A 17,500-nucleotide genomic window follows, 5' to 3' on the forward strand; every position below is an offset into this window, starting at 1 on the left:
CTCGAGTTGTAAGAGAAATTTCTCAATTGTAAGTCATAGCGCTTGCCAGAGGAAGTTAAGACTTGAAACATATTCTACATCTGATAAAATATATTCATTTAAAAAAAATTCTTAAGTTTGCGCCCTCACTAATATTTACATCATTCGAGATGTTATGCCCTGGCTGAAGTTGAACATTTCCATCATTCTATCTATTGCATCAATTGCTCTGTATATAGCAAGGCAACAAACCAAGATTAAAGACAGCGCAGATAACTTGATTGATAAGGCTAATACTTAAATGCACCTGGAACGTTTTTACTTCATCTTCTGGGATAAGTTAGGGTAGAAAATTACGTGAAATTACTTAATTATAAGTTAAATGATATTGAGGTGGAAACTGATTCCGGCACAACGCAAAATAAGAAATTGATTTCAAATTCAAAAACTTTGCTTTACCTCTTTTCGAAATTACAAAAAATGAAAAAAGTACCCAGCAATCGCTCAGCAAAATACGTATTTAGATTTATCATGTGACCTAAGAATTTTTCTGTTGGCGAAAGCGTTTGCCCAACTGGATCCAAAACGCTAAGCCTCAGAGGTGTAACTTTTAAAAGAAACGTATATTTGCCTAACTTAAAAAGAGGAATTAAACATTGAAAACATGAAAATCTGGTTTTATCAAACGTGTTGATAAAGGTCGAATTACATTTGAAAACAAATTGTTTGCATAGAAAATTTTTTGCGTGACTCTCTTTCGAATTTTTTGGAACCATCGTAATAAATCCAACGTATTTTTTTCCCGTTTAATGCCGGAAAGAAATAGACATACAGCAAAGTTTGCTACCATAACATCGTTGAAACCTTTTAGTGAAAAATAAAAATGAAACACTTACCCTGAATAATGCAACAGTACGATTTCGAGATGGCTGAGTAAACCAAGTGCAGGCTACAAGACCTGGCTATTGGGCGGTGTATTGTCACCTTTACGAAGCTTCGGTAAAATGAATGCTGTCGGGAAGAAATGCTGCAAAGGTTTCTTTTTGCCGAGCAGGTGAAAATGCCAAATTGCCAAGCCATAAATTAGGACTTCCTGTGCAAATGGGAGCAGGTGAAAATGACAGACTACCAAACTTAAGACTACCTGTTTATTTTCAAGATGTCACTGTCTTAACATTCTTAATTGACATGAGCAACAATGAACATGAAACAAAATATCGCAAACAGAGGCGAATGTTTAAAAGCACTCTCCCACTGAAACGGCCAATAAGCTTTGAGGAACTGGCGATAAACCGGCCAGTTCTAGAGAAGATTTGATTTGATGGAAATTGTCTCGTGGATGATGGAAATCATGACTTCATAGTCTGGGCGCTTAAGTATTCTCGTAAGCATTTTGGAAGGAAGCAAGCTAGTGGCCTAGTAGTGTTTAGTGGAGCTTAAGGAACCTAAAAAAATGTTGTTGACAATCTTGTAAAGCATTAATGGGGTATTTAAAGGGTTTTCAACAATATCCGGTTCGCTACAGCATAGAAATGAGGCTAAGAACCATAAGTCACCCTAACAGTAGTATGGAAAGAAGGTGTACAGGAACATTTCACACACGCTGATATAATACTACGCCAACGATAATTGCAAATTTTGCAAAAATTTTCTATTACGCTAAATTATGGACCTTTTTTATCACGCTAAATTGTGGGGTCAGCGAGGTTCGCGGTTCGCTTAATGCATATCTTGCGTTTGCACAAAATATGCATTAAATTTTGGTACCACAATTTTGGATCATTCTTTTCAATTCTGCCATAATTTGTAATGCCCGTAAGAGTAACTTGTTATACCGTCTTTGAGGATATATCGCTTGTCGTCAAAGCATGACAATGCCACTTTATTCAGCTTGTAGCTTCCAAGCTGGTGATGGTCGCTCCGAATGGTTTTAATTTCATGACGAAGCTGTTTGTTGTATAATAAAACTTGCTTGTAGTTTTCATGTTTGGTTTCTTTTTTTATTAAGAAAATCGAAGTTTCTACCTAAGAGCGTTTTAGAACAATTCTACCTTAGTATTATTTTGCCTTCAATCACCTACGGCCTTGTGATATGGGCAAACGGCAGCAACTCTGAGTTATTTAGGTCAATCGATAAACTCCACGGCCGAGCCGCGAAGTTAATCTATAACTTAGGGAATGACACTTCTTATGAAGACGCATTTAAGATAGCCAAATGGCATTCCTTAGCTTACATTTACAAGATCAAACTGTTCAAGCTCATGCATAATGCTTACAATGACAGACTACCTGTACCATTAAGTGATAACATTGTTACTAAGAGAAATACCGAGTACTCGTTAAGAAGATCAGAAAACATTGCTGTTCCTAGGTTTCAATCTCGCTATTTAGAACAGTCTGTTAGTTACAGGGGCGCAATGGAATGCAATTGCATCCAGGCATCCGAAATAAACCCGCACTGAACGTTGGACTGTAGACTCTAGACTGAATAAGATAAGAGTGTCAAAAGATTTTAATTTTAAAGCAACATCTGCCTCGATTGCTAATTTCAGTGATGACGATTTTATATATTTCTAGGATTTCAAGCACTTAGTCTTAAGGGTATGCTATTTTTAACAACCGTAAATTATTGTAAACCTATTACTTTACTATGTGTAACTGTACTTTAGATTTAGATGCACGACCCCATAAGCATTTAATAGCTTTAACCATTATCGTGCTGAAATAAAGTGGATGTATGTATGTATGTTTTTCCGCCTCCGCTGTCATCTTTCATGTAAGAGTACATTTTTGATCGCAGACCGACAAATTCAGTGATCGGTGTTCCGTGAGCTTCGTCTTTGAATTTACCTATCACCTTCTTATTAGTCTTATCGAAGTATGGTGACTCCTCAGGGTAATCGCTGTTATCGAATTTGTCCTTTTCGTTCCAGAAATCTTGGTATGCATCATCGGTCTCGATCTCGTACATCAGTGAGTCTGTGTCTGTAAACAAGAGCTTTGCTCTGTCTCCATATTTAATGTAGTTGTAATGAAAATCATACATCAACACCAAGATGCACATTCCAACATAAGCTGGTTTATTGAAAGTTAGCACCTTCTTTTTCTTATGAACGGCAAGAAGGACTTCATTGAAGATCTTAGTTCTGACGAAGGATGGTTTGGCTATAAACTTCAATAATTCATTTTCGTCCATGTCGAGCGTTACATCGATTCTTTTGCGAAGATTTTCCATTGTTTTACCGTATACTGAATTATTCATAAGTTTAAAGAAGTCTTTTTCGAGAGCATTTTTGGCTCTGGCTCTTTTCTGCGTATTGAAGTCGATGTACGGTTTTCGGAAAGGAGAGTGATCAAACTCGAGAACACGATGGACCTAGGTTAACTTTAGGCCCAGATTGAGATACGGCTGTAGATTTCTGTAATGTAAAAATATTTTTCAACATGGTGTTCAACATGGTGTTCAACATCTCGTTCAACACAAAATAATAGTCACGTTTTTGTAATTCAGCGTAGCAGCCCTCACGAACTCTTTTAACACCTCCAAGCTTAATGCATGTTCTTCATCTTCGTCGGGGTCTTTGGTAATTCATATTCGCTTTTTGCAGGTTCTGACCTCATTTGATTTTTTTTGTTTGTTTTTTTTTTTTTTGTAATTTCCCATTTTTTGAAAAATAATTTCACACAGAGAGGAAATTATTTTTGGTATAATATACACATATAATAAAATAAGAATACCGAATTACGACTCTGCTGGTGGAAATATCGAAAATTATAAACAGTTATATGCTTTCATGCCTGAGAGAGGCTTTAGAATGTTGATTTGTGGACCGTCAGGATCTGGTAAAATAAACACATTGATGCATATGATTTACAATCTCTTATACTTTGATAAAATATTCCTGTACGTCAAAAACCTTGAGCAATCAAAGTATAAAGATTTATTGAAGGTGTTCGGTCCGATAAGCAAGGATGTTGGTTTCAAATATTATTGAGGATAGCTCCGACGCTTATTTCCCTTTCGTAAACGGTCGTTGCCATTTCTCAGAACGCTCGTTGCCATTTTTTAGCTCTGAATTGCAATCATTAGTTCAAAGAACTCAAAAGGTTGCGGGTTCTGGGAGTTGTGTCTCGCTGGTCATATGAGTTAGGGTTCGGGTTAGGGTTCAGTTTAAGGTGAGGGCTAAAAACCCGAGTTCGAATCTTGAAATTTTCGGACTCTTGTTTTCCTCCAGTTTTTCTTTTATAAATGTTTTTTTCCTTTTTTGCCTTAATTTATGTTAATATTTTTTCTTAGTTTGTTTCTTTTAATTTTCTTTGAAGTGAAGTGTGTAGTCGACCGTTTCAAATGGCAACGACCGTTCTGAGAAATGGCAACGACCGTTTACGAAAGGGAAATTTGCAGCTCTGACCAGATCATTCAAGTATCTGAATTGGCAGACGACAATCAAAAGCTTGTGATATTCGTCGATTTCCATAGGTCCATTATTTCATACGCGGAAGACAAAAATTGCAGCGTGATCTATCTGTCACAAAGCTATTATAAGACAGCAAAAGATATCAGACTGCACTGCAGTCATTTTATAATCTATGAATTCCCAAGCACCAATGAAAAATCACTGCTCTGTCGAGAAAACAATATTTCAAAAGAAGCCTATGAGAGAGCAACATCCGATCCATATAGCTTCATCTACGTTGACAAGACACGAAAATTTGCCACAAAAAAATTTGACGAAAAAATATAATTATAGTGTAATATATAAATGAGATACTCAAATGGTTTATTGGAAACACAAACACAGAGTATCATTGAGGGCAAACCAGGAGTCGGTTTCAAGCTCACTGAAGATGGTGATTACGACATGGAAAACAAAAGATTGGTTAACCTAGCAGGAGGGACACACAATGACAACGCTATCACAAGACATCAACTGCAGACCGGATTAGATGAAAAACCAAACAAAAACGAAGTCGTTCTCTTTGACGGATCCAGTGTTTTAAAAGGGCATCTGTCGATGGGTTGAAACAGGATTCAGGACATTGGAAATCCACGTCAAAACGAACAAGATGACATACCCTATCTGTATTTTTCGACAAGGTATATGCAGTTTGACGACAACAATGTCAAATTGAATGTCAAAAATCCGATCGACATGGGAAATGAAAAAAACACCAATCTGGCACATCCTTTGCATCCCAAAGACGGTGTGAATAACTCTTACGTCGATAGATCGATAGTGTCGAAAGCTGATAAAACAGAGCTCAGTAATTACATTCCCAAAAGCGGTTTAACAGCTGATCTCGACATGAAGAACCATAGAGTAGTCAATCTCAAAACACCAAAAAATTCATCAGATGCCGTCATTTGGACCATTTTGAGTCAAGATTTTAGCAAATATTTACATGAAACGGGGCAAACAATGAAAGGTGACATCGATTTGGGTGGTAATCGCATTTTCAACGTCGCAAACAGTAGCAATGATACATCAGCTGTTAATAAATCGTACGTCGATTCGGGTCTTAATAAATGTTTGCCAATAGATGGATCTTCAGTTATGCAAGGAGAGCTATCCCTCGATTTACATCCTCTTACTGATTTGCCCGAACCAAAATTTCCGAATGATGCAACATCCAAAATATACCTTGACAACGGTCTGAACAGCAAAATGGATAAAACGTTGTCAAGCGATTTTGATTTGAACAACAACAAAGTAATCAATTTGAAAAAAGCAACACGTAATCATAATTCTGTCAATTTGGAACAACTGAATGAAGCTGTTTCAGCAGTAGCTTTAACAAAAAGATTATTATTTTCAAAAAAAGATGGATCCAATTTAGAGTCAAATCTATCCGTCAAAAGTAAAGAAATAACAAACATCGCTTCACCAACGCAGTCCGATGACGCCGCTAACAAAAAATACACCGATCAAAAAATTGCAGATTCACATATCAGTACTCATGAAAACAGAAAAAAACGTTTTATCATATCCCATGGATAATAACAAATTTACATTCGATTACGGCATCACAGATGCCAGTCTAATCGATTTTGATGAGGTGCCACATAAGATCAATAAAAAAGCTTTCATCTTGAAACTTCAAAAGATAGGAGACGGGACTTCGTTGCTCAAAGGAAGATTCGATTTCAATGTGTTCAAGCTGAGTCGAGACAACCCGAGTCAAAATTACGCGGTCTGCGTTGAGATATATTTGAGGAGTTCCCAATTCTATGAAAAGGAGTTCAACAGTGTAAAGGTCGCTTTCGAAAATATAAATATGCATATAAACCACATTGCCACAAAAAAGTAAATTCCGATGACAAATATTATCGGTCAATAATCAATATGTCATCTGATGGTGGAGGTGAAATTCAAAGAAGATTGTTCATCAATTTTCAAGCTGATTACGACCATGACAGTCCTCCTTTTCTTCCAATTTATGTATTGATTTATGGCCTGAAAGATAATACAAATCGCGACATCGATATGTCGATTTATGATTTCACAAAGGTTTTGAAATAAGTTCCGATGAAAAATTTACAATGCATATGCCTATTGACTTAAATGGCTTTTCACTTCTTGGAACATTGTTTTACGCTTAAAATATCACTTCTTGGAACGTTGTTTTACTCTTAAAATATCACTTCTTGGAATTTTGTTTTACTTTTGAAATTTCATTCGGAGCGACCATCACCAGCTTGGAAACTACAAGCTGAATAAAGTGTCGTTATGCTTTGACGATAAGCGATATACCCTCAAAGACGGTATAACAATAACGGTATAACAACGGGCATTACAAATTATGGCAGAATCGAAAATAATGATCCAAAATTGTGGTACCAAAATTTAATGGATATTTTGTGCAAACGCAAAATGTGCATTAAGCGAACCTCACTGACCCCACAATTTAGCGTGATTAAAACGGTCCATAACTCAGCGTAATATAAATGACCGGAGATGGCTAGAAATTTCCCTTCGTCTTAAGGATGAAGTAAGATTACGCTGTCGTCTGTATTTCTCCCAGTCCCCAGGATCCTTGGACTCAAAGCATAGTTTTCTTAACTTGTTACGGTGACGAATGGAGCCAAGTAGTTCTGGTGTCATGAATGGCACATGTTGACGCTTAGATATGCATCTCTTGACTGGAGCATGTACGTCCAGGGCGTCAGATAACAATTTTTCCCATTCCTAACAAACATCCTCAGGGTCATCAAAAATATGTGCAACATGGAACGGAACTGTAGCAATGTCAGCGAAAAACAATCCTGGGTCATAATTCTTAAAGTAGCGCTTTACAACTGTTCTAGGATTGAATTTTGGACATTGTAACCGTATAACAGTATAAACAAGACGCTTCCTTAAGCGTTTACTCGAAATACCATATGGCGCAGACGTAGGGTGATACATTTTGGAAGAGGTAGTTTTTTAATTTGGCAAGTACGGAACAAAACAAGTAAATGTTTCTGCAGCCAGTTGCTCATTTACAAACGCGGATAATGTACCGGTGAACATCGTGCAACAATGGACCTCTTAGCTTGTACGTTTTGTTTTCCCATTTCAGACCACGTGATGTTCCCAAGAGAATGTTCATTTTGTTTTTTCATAAGTTATGCATATATATGCACGTGTATAAGACGACATTTAAAAGAAACTGTTTCCTAGGGTAACATCACGTGGTCTGAAATAATGGGAAAACAAAACGTACAAGCTAAAGAGGTCCATTGTACCGGTGAATAATTGCAAATAAATTCATCAGGGGGAAAGGACCCCCCTTTTAGACCGGGTCCATGGACCTGACCGCTATTTTTTCTTAGTTAATTTTTTTGGTTTGCGTTTTTCCAGAAAAGTGTCCGAAAGCATGTTAATGAGCTTTTTAACCTTAGTAAAGACGATTTCAGCTAATTTGCTTCACTTTTCTTCCACACTAATAAAAAATTACTTGAACTTTAAATAAAATGTTATGCGCTCCAAGAATGGAAGTAGGCGGTGTACAGACGCCCACTCTCTGAATTTACCGTTAGTAATCTTGTTTCGGAATAATTTTGCAAAAATTAATGAGTGATCTACGGTGACCAAATCATATTTCTATGGAGCTAAATTTTCAAAAGGGTGGTAAATGAGGCAGATTCCAAAAGTGCATTGATGAGCGTCTGATAGTTTTAGGAATTCCTTGGTTTTATAGTACAGAAGCACTCTTTAAAGGAAAGGATGCCTTTGCAAGTCTTCCAACCGGGTACGGCTCTGATCTTCAGAGCAACCCCGATCGTTGCCAATGAGCTGTTTATATTTTCCTCGATATGTACACATCTCAAGTCTTCCAGGGCAACACGCTTTATAGATTGTTCTTGAGAATAGCTAGGCTGGTCCGAGCAAGGCATTGAGATTATATTGACTGGTAAGGGGATAGCCTGGGACGTTTTCAACTGCGCAATCCTTTGAATCGTACAATATTCACCTCGTGAAGAATCGTCAGGAGCATTTTCAATTCCTACAAATGTATGTAGAATCGATTTCCACTTTACACTCCATAGATAACAATTCCTCTCGTACTTTAAAAGAAAAATCTCTTTAACCATCAGAAAAATTTTTATTCGTATTTTTTACCATGCACAAATTACACACGAACTCATCGTTAAAACCCTCACGGTGTTGATGGGGAGAAACAAAATGAAAGCCAATTAAAACTCGTTGTTTCAATGATGTAATGATAGAGAGGTAATACCCAATTTCCATACATTCCAGGAAAAATCATGCGGTATTGAACACGATTAACAACGGTAAATCACAGACGCTTCTCTCAGATTGTCGTTGGGAGAGTGGGCAGCGGTGCACAGGATAGAATGGAAGGCTCCATTTGGATTTTACTTAACCCGTGAATGGGATCAAAGACACCAACCCACATCATTACAATAAAGTTTGATTTCAATCAATCTGATCAAGACAGTAGAATGAAATGAAATTATCCTTGTAAAATAGCTTACTACATCATACATTTATTCAATTTATTATAGTGGTAATATTATAATTAACAAATTATTTTTTTTAAAATATAAATTTATCTATTTTAATTTCATGGACATAAAATTGATTAGCTTTTTTCCAGAACAGGACAGACCTTTTTTTATATATTATTCTAGAAAGGGCTTACACTTACTAGGGTTGTACCTGCCTTTCCATCCGCTTCGCAAAATAGTAATTTTGGTCAGATTACTGTTTTGCGAAATGATCAAACATTTCCGGGCAGGTACAACCCTAACTATTTACCAACGCTAACATTAGGCCTAAAAACGTTTGTTTAGGCCTAAGCTTAGCTTAAAGAATGTTTAGGATTCTTTCTGTATTTATGTTCCTTTTGTTTCGTTTTACAAATTAGTGTAAGCCCTAATAAAGTTCATCTGATGTGTCCAACAATGGACTCCCAAATTAGCCAGCCCTAACATGAACAATAGATATAAGCATTAACATATTTTATATCAAACAATAAAATACCAGTTATAAATGAACAGACATTGTTATTGTTTTCTTTTGGGTAATGTAATCATTGTTAGTAATGACAAAATGAAACAATTTGTAACTGATACCCAATCTAAACATTGTCACAAAGTGAACTCATCCCATTTGTCACGAAATCGTCCTTTCTGAGGTGAAAAAAGCTCATTAACATGCTTTGGGACACTTTTTAGCAATAATAATAATAATAAACAGGGGTCCATAGACCGGGTCCATGGACCCCGTCCAAAAGGGGGGTCTATGTTTTGTCCTTTCCGTTCAACAGGTGACACCGCTAATTAGGAATAGTATGTTTTGGAACAGGTTGTTGGAATGGAAATAACGAGGGTCTTCTGTCTATTTTTTAGCATGTAGCGTGACATCAGATAAACTGGTTTCAAGTGAAAGCACCCGGTGAGGCAAAGGCGGGTGAAACACTAGTGTAGCAACACAGAAAACATGTGAAAAATTATTCTTGTAATTAAGTCTTAATACCGGTATCCAGCTGCAAAGGTTTCAGATTAGCATACCGCTGCTGGAAGTTCTGTACTGGCGATTTCGTCATGCGGTCAACAGGAAAGATTAGAGTAAATATGTCATTCATAACATTCCAGAAGGCTGAATCCAGCATTTTCACATTTTAGCTGCACCCCATTGCGTCATTTGCCCTCACGTGGAAGTTGGGCTTTGAATCAGCAAACGAAATAAAATGAGTCACACTGAAGCTCCAACATAGAACCTATCATTTGGTTGCTCCACTGCAGGTTATAAATTCGGATTTTCATCAAATTCTGTAGGACGAGAGGCTGTTTCAAGTCTCCCGCTATTGGAAATCTCTCTCGCGGCCGTTTTAATTTATTTGTTATTGTTGCAGTGGTTTTGTCACAGTCACAGAGGGAGGTCAAATGTATTGCTCAAAGGGGTGTAGTACATTGCTTTTTAACCAATGAAATCACCGCCTCGTAATTCTATTGTCCATTTGCTGCACAGAAAACTAAATTCTGCCAAGATTATAACTCGGATGCCTTTCAGGTATAAAATTGTTATCACTAAGGCCAAGATAAAAAAACCCTGAGGTAAGCACAGAACGTGGCTTCTTGGTAAGAATTACATCAATGAGCGAGCTGGATTCCGCCACTACGCTAGTTGGTACTTTAATCAACTTGGTGAGACCATACACATCCATCCAATCCATAAGATTTTTACCCTCTTTAGCACCCTTGTCAGGCCGGGAGAGGTCGCAGTTTAGGTCTCCAATTAGCATAATACTCTCGTAACGTTAAGTTGACCGGAGAAGAATATCATAAATTTCATGTTCCCGTGTAGCTTTTAACAAGCCTGGTCCTCTGTACATTCCAATGACATGCACCCTTTTTGCTCTCCTGGACGTTTGCAATTCAGCTTGATGCCCCTCCAATTCAGATATTCTAGGGGAGAGGACAAAACGCGGAGCCCTACTCCATGGAGCACCCTATGGAGTATCCAAATGGAGTACCCTAAAAATACTATTTCGAATGAGTACTGTTGATCAATGTGTAAGCAGCATCTCAAATATTAATAGTGCTTACTTAAGCCTCAACACCCATTTTAAACAGCATTGTTCAACAGTATTTAAGTCTAAGCACCCATTTTAAAAAGGTTAGCTTACATGAAGTAATCGACCGTCGCAACAATAATCGAAAGCTAACCTTTTTAAAATGGGTGCGTAGACTTAAATACTGTTGAACAATGGTGATTAAAATGGGTGTTGAGGCTTAAGTAAGCACTATTTGAGATGCTGCTTACACATGGATCAACAGTACTCATTCGAAATAGTATTTTTAGGGTACCCCATTTGGGTACTCCATAGGGTACTCCATGGAGTAAGGCTCCGCGTTTTGTCCTCTCCCGTATTCTTGTCACAATCAGCCCTCTTCTAAAATAAATGAACACCCCCCCCCCCCCCCCCGATCCTTCGCGGAACAGTGGAAATCCTTTGATCCTTTGATCCATGCAGTGTCAGTGTTCTGTGCTAAAGCTAGCGTATATTTCAATTTAGTTTAGGTATGTACATTTACAATGATTATTAAAATCCGTACTTCTATGATGATAAAAATATTTTCCCCGCTGCAATGATGTGCAAAATACTGCTCTGTCGGGTTGAGCGGGTAGAACGCTGTTTTCCTCTCGCAACATGCTCAGATCCCAGCACAATACTCTAATATCGGTCTGATCATTGAAACATTGATGGAATTAGCACCATATGAAATGATATAATGGCGCACACGACTTGGCATACCGACTGGGTCAGTACGCAGCTATTACAACGGCTCTCGGGATTGGCGAAGAAAACAATGGACCAAAACAAACAACCAATCAACGATGGACCCTAACCTACAACAATAGAGCTGCGTCCTAAAGGGATCCCGTGAAATTAGAGGTTGTACTCTACTGACCAGCGGTAGAAACAATAGCTTTAGCGTATTCGTTCCAGCCAAGGTATTCGTCAAAGATAACACCCAAATACTTAAACACAGTAACGCGCTTTATGGCGGACCCATTAATAGTGACCGAGAACTGATTTATCTATGAAAGTTTCTGCGAAGTCCCAAACAGCATTGCCTCAATCTTAATTATGTTGATAAATAACTATTTGAAGGACACTCAATTGAAAACCTCTGTAAACAAGTGTTTTCACCTCACGTCATTGCCGCCATGTAGGTGGTCGACAACAAAAGATCTCTCATTAGCATTTTTTGTTCGTCCACCAGCAATTTTACAATACACCATTGTCACCTCAGTCTCAGCATAGTTAATCGAGAGACTGGTTTTGAAACCTGAAAACCTTCAAAGCGAGAAAATTTTGTCCCAATCAATGTTGAATGGACCGTGATCCTGCACAATCTTTTGTTTCGCTTCCTACGAGTTTGCAAATTAGTTGCGTGTCATTTAATTGAAGGATTTGATTGGTCATCTTCTCGAAAAGAAGGTGTGTTTTGTGCAGGGTCAAGACCAAAAATACGGAGAAAAACACGAAACTATGGAACTTGTCGAGTTTCTCCATGCATTAACTATTGTCTCAAGAGATCGGTTGAAAACCACCTATTTTCTATTGGTATCAAAGGTGATGAGTATCTATTGTTATCTGCGCAACGCCAACTTAATTTACACGATCAAGCCTGTTCCCCTGGGATTTGGCTATAAGGAATTGGCTATTTAACAAAGTTTTGCAGAGCGTTCGTTCTCTTTATCGTAAAGTAGTCTACAACCTACGTGCTGCGCTTTTGACACCGTTGGTGATGTCCGATACCGAGGAAGGACAGGAAACCGAACGAGTAGCCGACACAAGAAGAGAGCCCAGCTGCTCTGCGACCACCGAAAACCCTGCGTTGGTTCAGCAAGTTTTTGGACTATTTAAGGATTACCTGCTAACTCAACTTGTTTCTGAGGGAAGGAAACTCGAGTCCAAGCATAAGATCGACAAAGACACAGTGGAACTGAAATACAAAATTTTCATTCGCTGTTTTTGCCAAGGTAAGTGACATTGTGTTTATTTTATTTGAACGTGAGCTTGGACCCCCAAACAGCCTTGTTCTTCAAATTTATTATCGATCGCTCATACTTTCGTTTACGCGGTATCGAATAGTGGCATGGATCCAAGCTTTTAAGTGTAATTTATGAAAAATTGTTACTCTTAAAGCGAGCCCTTCGTCTCTTTTTTGATAACAGATTTCATGCTATTCCATCAGTGTTTCCTCATATATTTTGCCAATCGATATGCGCTGCTCTGCATGATACAGTTTCCAACCTTACGCAGGATATTTCTAATAATTCTCTGCCGAAGAATCGAGAAGAATATTCAGAAACTTTTTTAATTGCTCATCCAGCGCTCATAAACACAATGCTCGTTTCGGCTCAGTTCTTGGTAACTTTTAGGTCACTGAAGTTTTTAGATTACGGAATTCTCTACATCCTGACTGGGCGTTCACTTACAAAAATGTCTTTGACAAGCGAATTCGAAAAATTCCCGCTTACAATATTTGGAGTTAAAAATGATAATGTTTAGGTTAATTCAGCACTTGGCTAAGTAGGTTGACTGCTGGCTGTTGTACACAATTGTGGTCTCATTCATAAAGAAGCCTTTCAAGGTAATCATGCACCAAGTTATCGTACTCTACAATGTTTCATTTAACTATATAACTTGTGTTCGTTGAGTGACAATAATGTAATCCTTTCCTATCGGTTTACTAGCTTTTACTGTTTCATTAATTTATACTGCAGCCTCGATTAGCATTGCTACACTCGCGTAGTATACATTGCAACCAGCGTTAAATTTGTCTTTAAAAAATGAATTAAAGTTTTTTATCTAGGTGACAGATGAAGAAATCTCTTTTTCAAAAAAAAAATGCATATTTTTCAAATAATTACTTACGTAATAACACTAAAACAATTATTCACCTCGCCTTCGGCGAATAATTGTCGATTAGTAGACTCTTGTGCTAATCTCGTACCCAGATCTCACTCTGTCACTGGAAATGTGAGATCTGGTAAAGTTCGACAGTGCACCATTTTTCGTTGGCTACTAAAAAAAGGTTGCGGCAGTGCAATCTACGCTCCGATTGGCTTATTTCGCGGGGCACTTAATGAAGGTTTGGTTTTCGCAAGCTCATGTGCTGTTTTGAATAAATGTCAGTTGTGCGGAGGAAAGTTTTGTTTTTTCCGACGCCGAAAAAACTTTACAGTTGAGGAAAATCATTTTAAAAATTTGCGTCGTTTGTGTAAATGGTACTGACGAAAGCCCCACGTACCCTGCCACTCGAATTAAGTTCTGCGTAGCGTGCTACGCGGTACGGAGAAACTAATAAATTCAAGTTTCAAGTTGAAGTATGTAATTTATTCATAACGGTGTTTCTCGTTCTTGAAGCGTGACTCGCGAATTAAGTAGTGATCAATTGTGAATTTTACGGTTAGATTAACTATATTTTTCACGAGATCGTGTCAAGAAAATAGCACTCGTTGCAGTGATTAGGTCTAAGCACTCTAACATTTCGCTTTCAATTTAAGGTTTGGCTAACTATACTTTTTACAAGGTTGTGTGAAGAAAATAGCACTCGTTTACTGATTAAGCCAAAGGGCGCATTTCAGTGATTCTGATTTGCTCCGACAATTAAACAATCTCGACCGTTCAAAAACAATCACCTGTAGCGCTTCTTTCTGTTTCGGCTTGAGTTTAAGGTTTCCTTGTCCTCTACCCAAAAGAATCTCTTCAAGAATACTCTCGAAATCCATGTTTATTCCGCAAAATCACCCAAGATCACAACAGAGAGTACGAACATGCGCAGTGATAGACAAGTCCGTATTTCGGGCCTCGCTAGCACTGAGCATGCTCGAAATCGAACTTTACCAGATCTTCCTTCCGTATGACCGTGGAAGATCTGGGTACGAGATTACTCTTGTGCTTGTTTCCCTCTCGCTGATTGCCCAACTTGGAGGTGATTAACCAACTACTATTCAATTCCGAGTAGCCTTTTCACGGCTCGGTAAATATTCATTATCATTTCCCTGAATAATTGTCAATTATTTTTATGTGTTAGTTAGAGAAGTACACATGCACAGCCAGATTAATTTCAAACAGTTTGTTCCGCCATGGAAATACAAGGCAAGAAATATCATAAATATTTTCTCGAGTCTTCAAACGAACCTCGTTTTGTCGGTTCGTACTTGGAGTTAAGGTACCTTGTCTTTTTCCACCTCAACGTTGGTTAGTAATAGGTTTTAGGTCGTTGCCAATTTTCTCGCTGTTTCCAAGATTTACGCAGTGGCTGTCAAAAAAAAATAGAGTGCGCTTCCAGAGGTTCTGTACCATTCCGTACGCTGTCCTTGAATTTCATTTAACTTTTTTTTTTTACAATTGTAATAATAATAGTAATAATTATTATAGTAACAATAGCAACCTTTTATTGGACCGTCCAGCATAGTTCAACGACTTCGGAGATGACAGACCCTTTAGGGTGAGATGAGAAAAGCCGTATAGACAACTTCATATCATAATTCAACAGAGTACATTGCACACAAAGCAGAACACTAAAAAAATGCGAGGATGCTAGCTCTTGCCAGGATTCAAAGCGTAAGAGCAAATTTGCCGACTAGCAAAGAAATATGGCCTGCACTCTCCATGCTGTTGATCGCGCGCCTTTCGAGACGGTGAGCCTGTGTGCAAACTAAAAGAAAGACTGAAAAAGTCTTAAGTATTTCGCATGCGAGAACTAAAATGCCTGCTAACAAGATCCAAATAAATTACCAAAAAATAACAAATTTCTCACAATTGACAAGCTTTGGCAAAAAAGGTTGCTATACTTGCGGCTTGCATGGGCCCCTTCTTGCTCTTAGTGATTTTGCTGAGAATGTTTTCAGGCCCAATGAAATCGCAAAAAATAAGAATGTTCAGCCCCAAATTTGACGTTCATATAAACTTGAAAGTAGTGTATTTGCGATCGTTGCCGCGGCTAACGCGCATTTTGTCCTTGTAGACTGAAATGCTTGCTACTTTTGTGATAAAATGTTACTAGCAATTTTTTCCAACACTTTAAATATTCTGTACATATCTCGGATACGGAAAGAAGTACGACAATGAATCACAATATAAGGAGCTTTAGCAAGGACGACGGCTACGAGAACGCCACAAAACAATGGGTTTTAATGAGCAAAAACAATAGTTCTGCACTCCATGAATGTGCGTGTGACATTTTTTTTATATTACTTCACCCTTCTCGTTCTGACAATGACGTGAAATGATCAAATTTGAGGTTCTGTGAGGAACAGAAGCACCTGACGTTGAATTTTCAATTTTCTCTGTAATTATGATCCACACCGTTCTCACCAATTTTATTCTTGGAATGTGGACACACTTTTCATGCCGAGCGACTTGGAGCGATCGCAAAATTATCAGCCGTCGTCTTCGTCCATGCATAAGGTCCCTAATGTCAAGAGCGCCGACTTGGGAGAGGATTAATTTCCAATGGAGGTTTTGCACGGCAGCCATGTTGCATGGCAGGAGCAATGAAAATGTTTTGCATTAGAGAGAACATTTGTTCCCATTGGAAAAATAATCTATTGTTCCTGCCTCGCAACATGGCTGCCGTGCAAAACTTCTATACTCGGTAATTGGTATGGGTAATCGAATGATGAGGAGCGAAATTTGGAAATTATCTCACGCTCGTTTTCAAAATTAAACAATCCTTTAGAGGGAAATTAAACGTACAGGCCAAAACGCGGGGTCGGGGTCGGGGTGTCTTCTTTTTCCAAATTTGTTTCAATTTGTTTGAATGTTTAGCATCTGTCCTTCATTTATGTTGGAAATTAGTCTAAAACATAAGGAACACCTGGAAGCTCTTAGTTTGGTTTTCGAAATTAAGAGAATTTCCGGCTAAAATTGGAATTTTTTTGTGGGGAATTTACGCTGACTCCTAGAGACACTAATGACACGCTTCGCTCCACATCTTAAAACCACATTTAACGTTTACTTCGTAAAACCTCCTCCGCAACGCAATTAAAACGAAACAAAACATAGTCAAGTTCCACGATAGCCGTCATGCAACGTCCTCATTTGCTTGTTTTCGCAAAAGTGTTCTCAATGTTGTGGTATTTTTTATAGTAACATTGGATTCGATCCCTTAACGTACGAATAGGATTAGCTAGCAACTTCTTGTGCGAGTCTGACTCCACTACAAACCATTTGTAGTAAAGCTTGACCTTATTCGATGGAATGATACAACGGAAAGGCGGAATTGCGGAATGCACGGAATATTCTAAAATACAGAATATATGGAATAGTCCAATACACGGAAAAACTCTAATATTTTGAACCACGGAATATAAGGAACATTCTAAAGCGCGGGATGAGAGGAAAGTCTTCTAATGATGAATATTGCATTTTTTGCCCGTGAGTAGTCTGGATAGGATAAGTAACTTCGGACGATAATTTTACATTTCCTCGCGACAAAAGGCATAAAGATGTGTTACAGAGAAGAGTTCACCCCTGGGCGATATGTTTC

The 17,500-nt window shown here is 38.1% G+C and overlaps 1 protein-coding gene across 1 annotated transcript in view; it reads right to left on the minus strand.

Annotated features, from left to right (window-relative positions):
* Positions 1 to 3,175, minus strand: part of LOC138021191 (uncharacterized) — a 16,629-nt gene extending 13,454 nt beyond the window's left edge. Inside the window, exon 1 of the mRNA XM_068868053.1 lies at positions 2,830 to 3,175. Within this exon, the coding sequence (XP_068724154.1) occupies positions 2,830 to 3,175 (346 nt within the window). The remainder of the gene's footprint in view (positions 1 to 2,829) is intronic.
* Positions 3,176 to 17,500: the final 14,325 nt, after the last annotated feature.

This window comes from Montipora capricornis, chromosome 10 (genome assembly GCF_036669925.1).
Source record: "Montipora capricornis isolate CH-2021 chromosome 10, ASM3666992v2, whole genome shotgun sequence".
NCBI lineage: Eukaryota > Metazoa > Cnidaria > Anthozoa > Scleractinia > Acroporidae > Montipora > Montipora capricornis.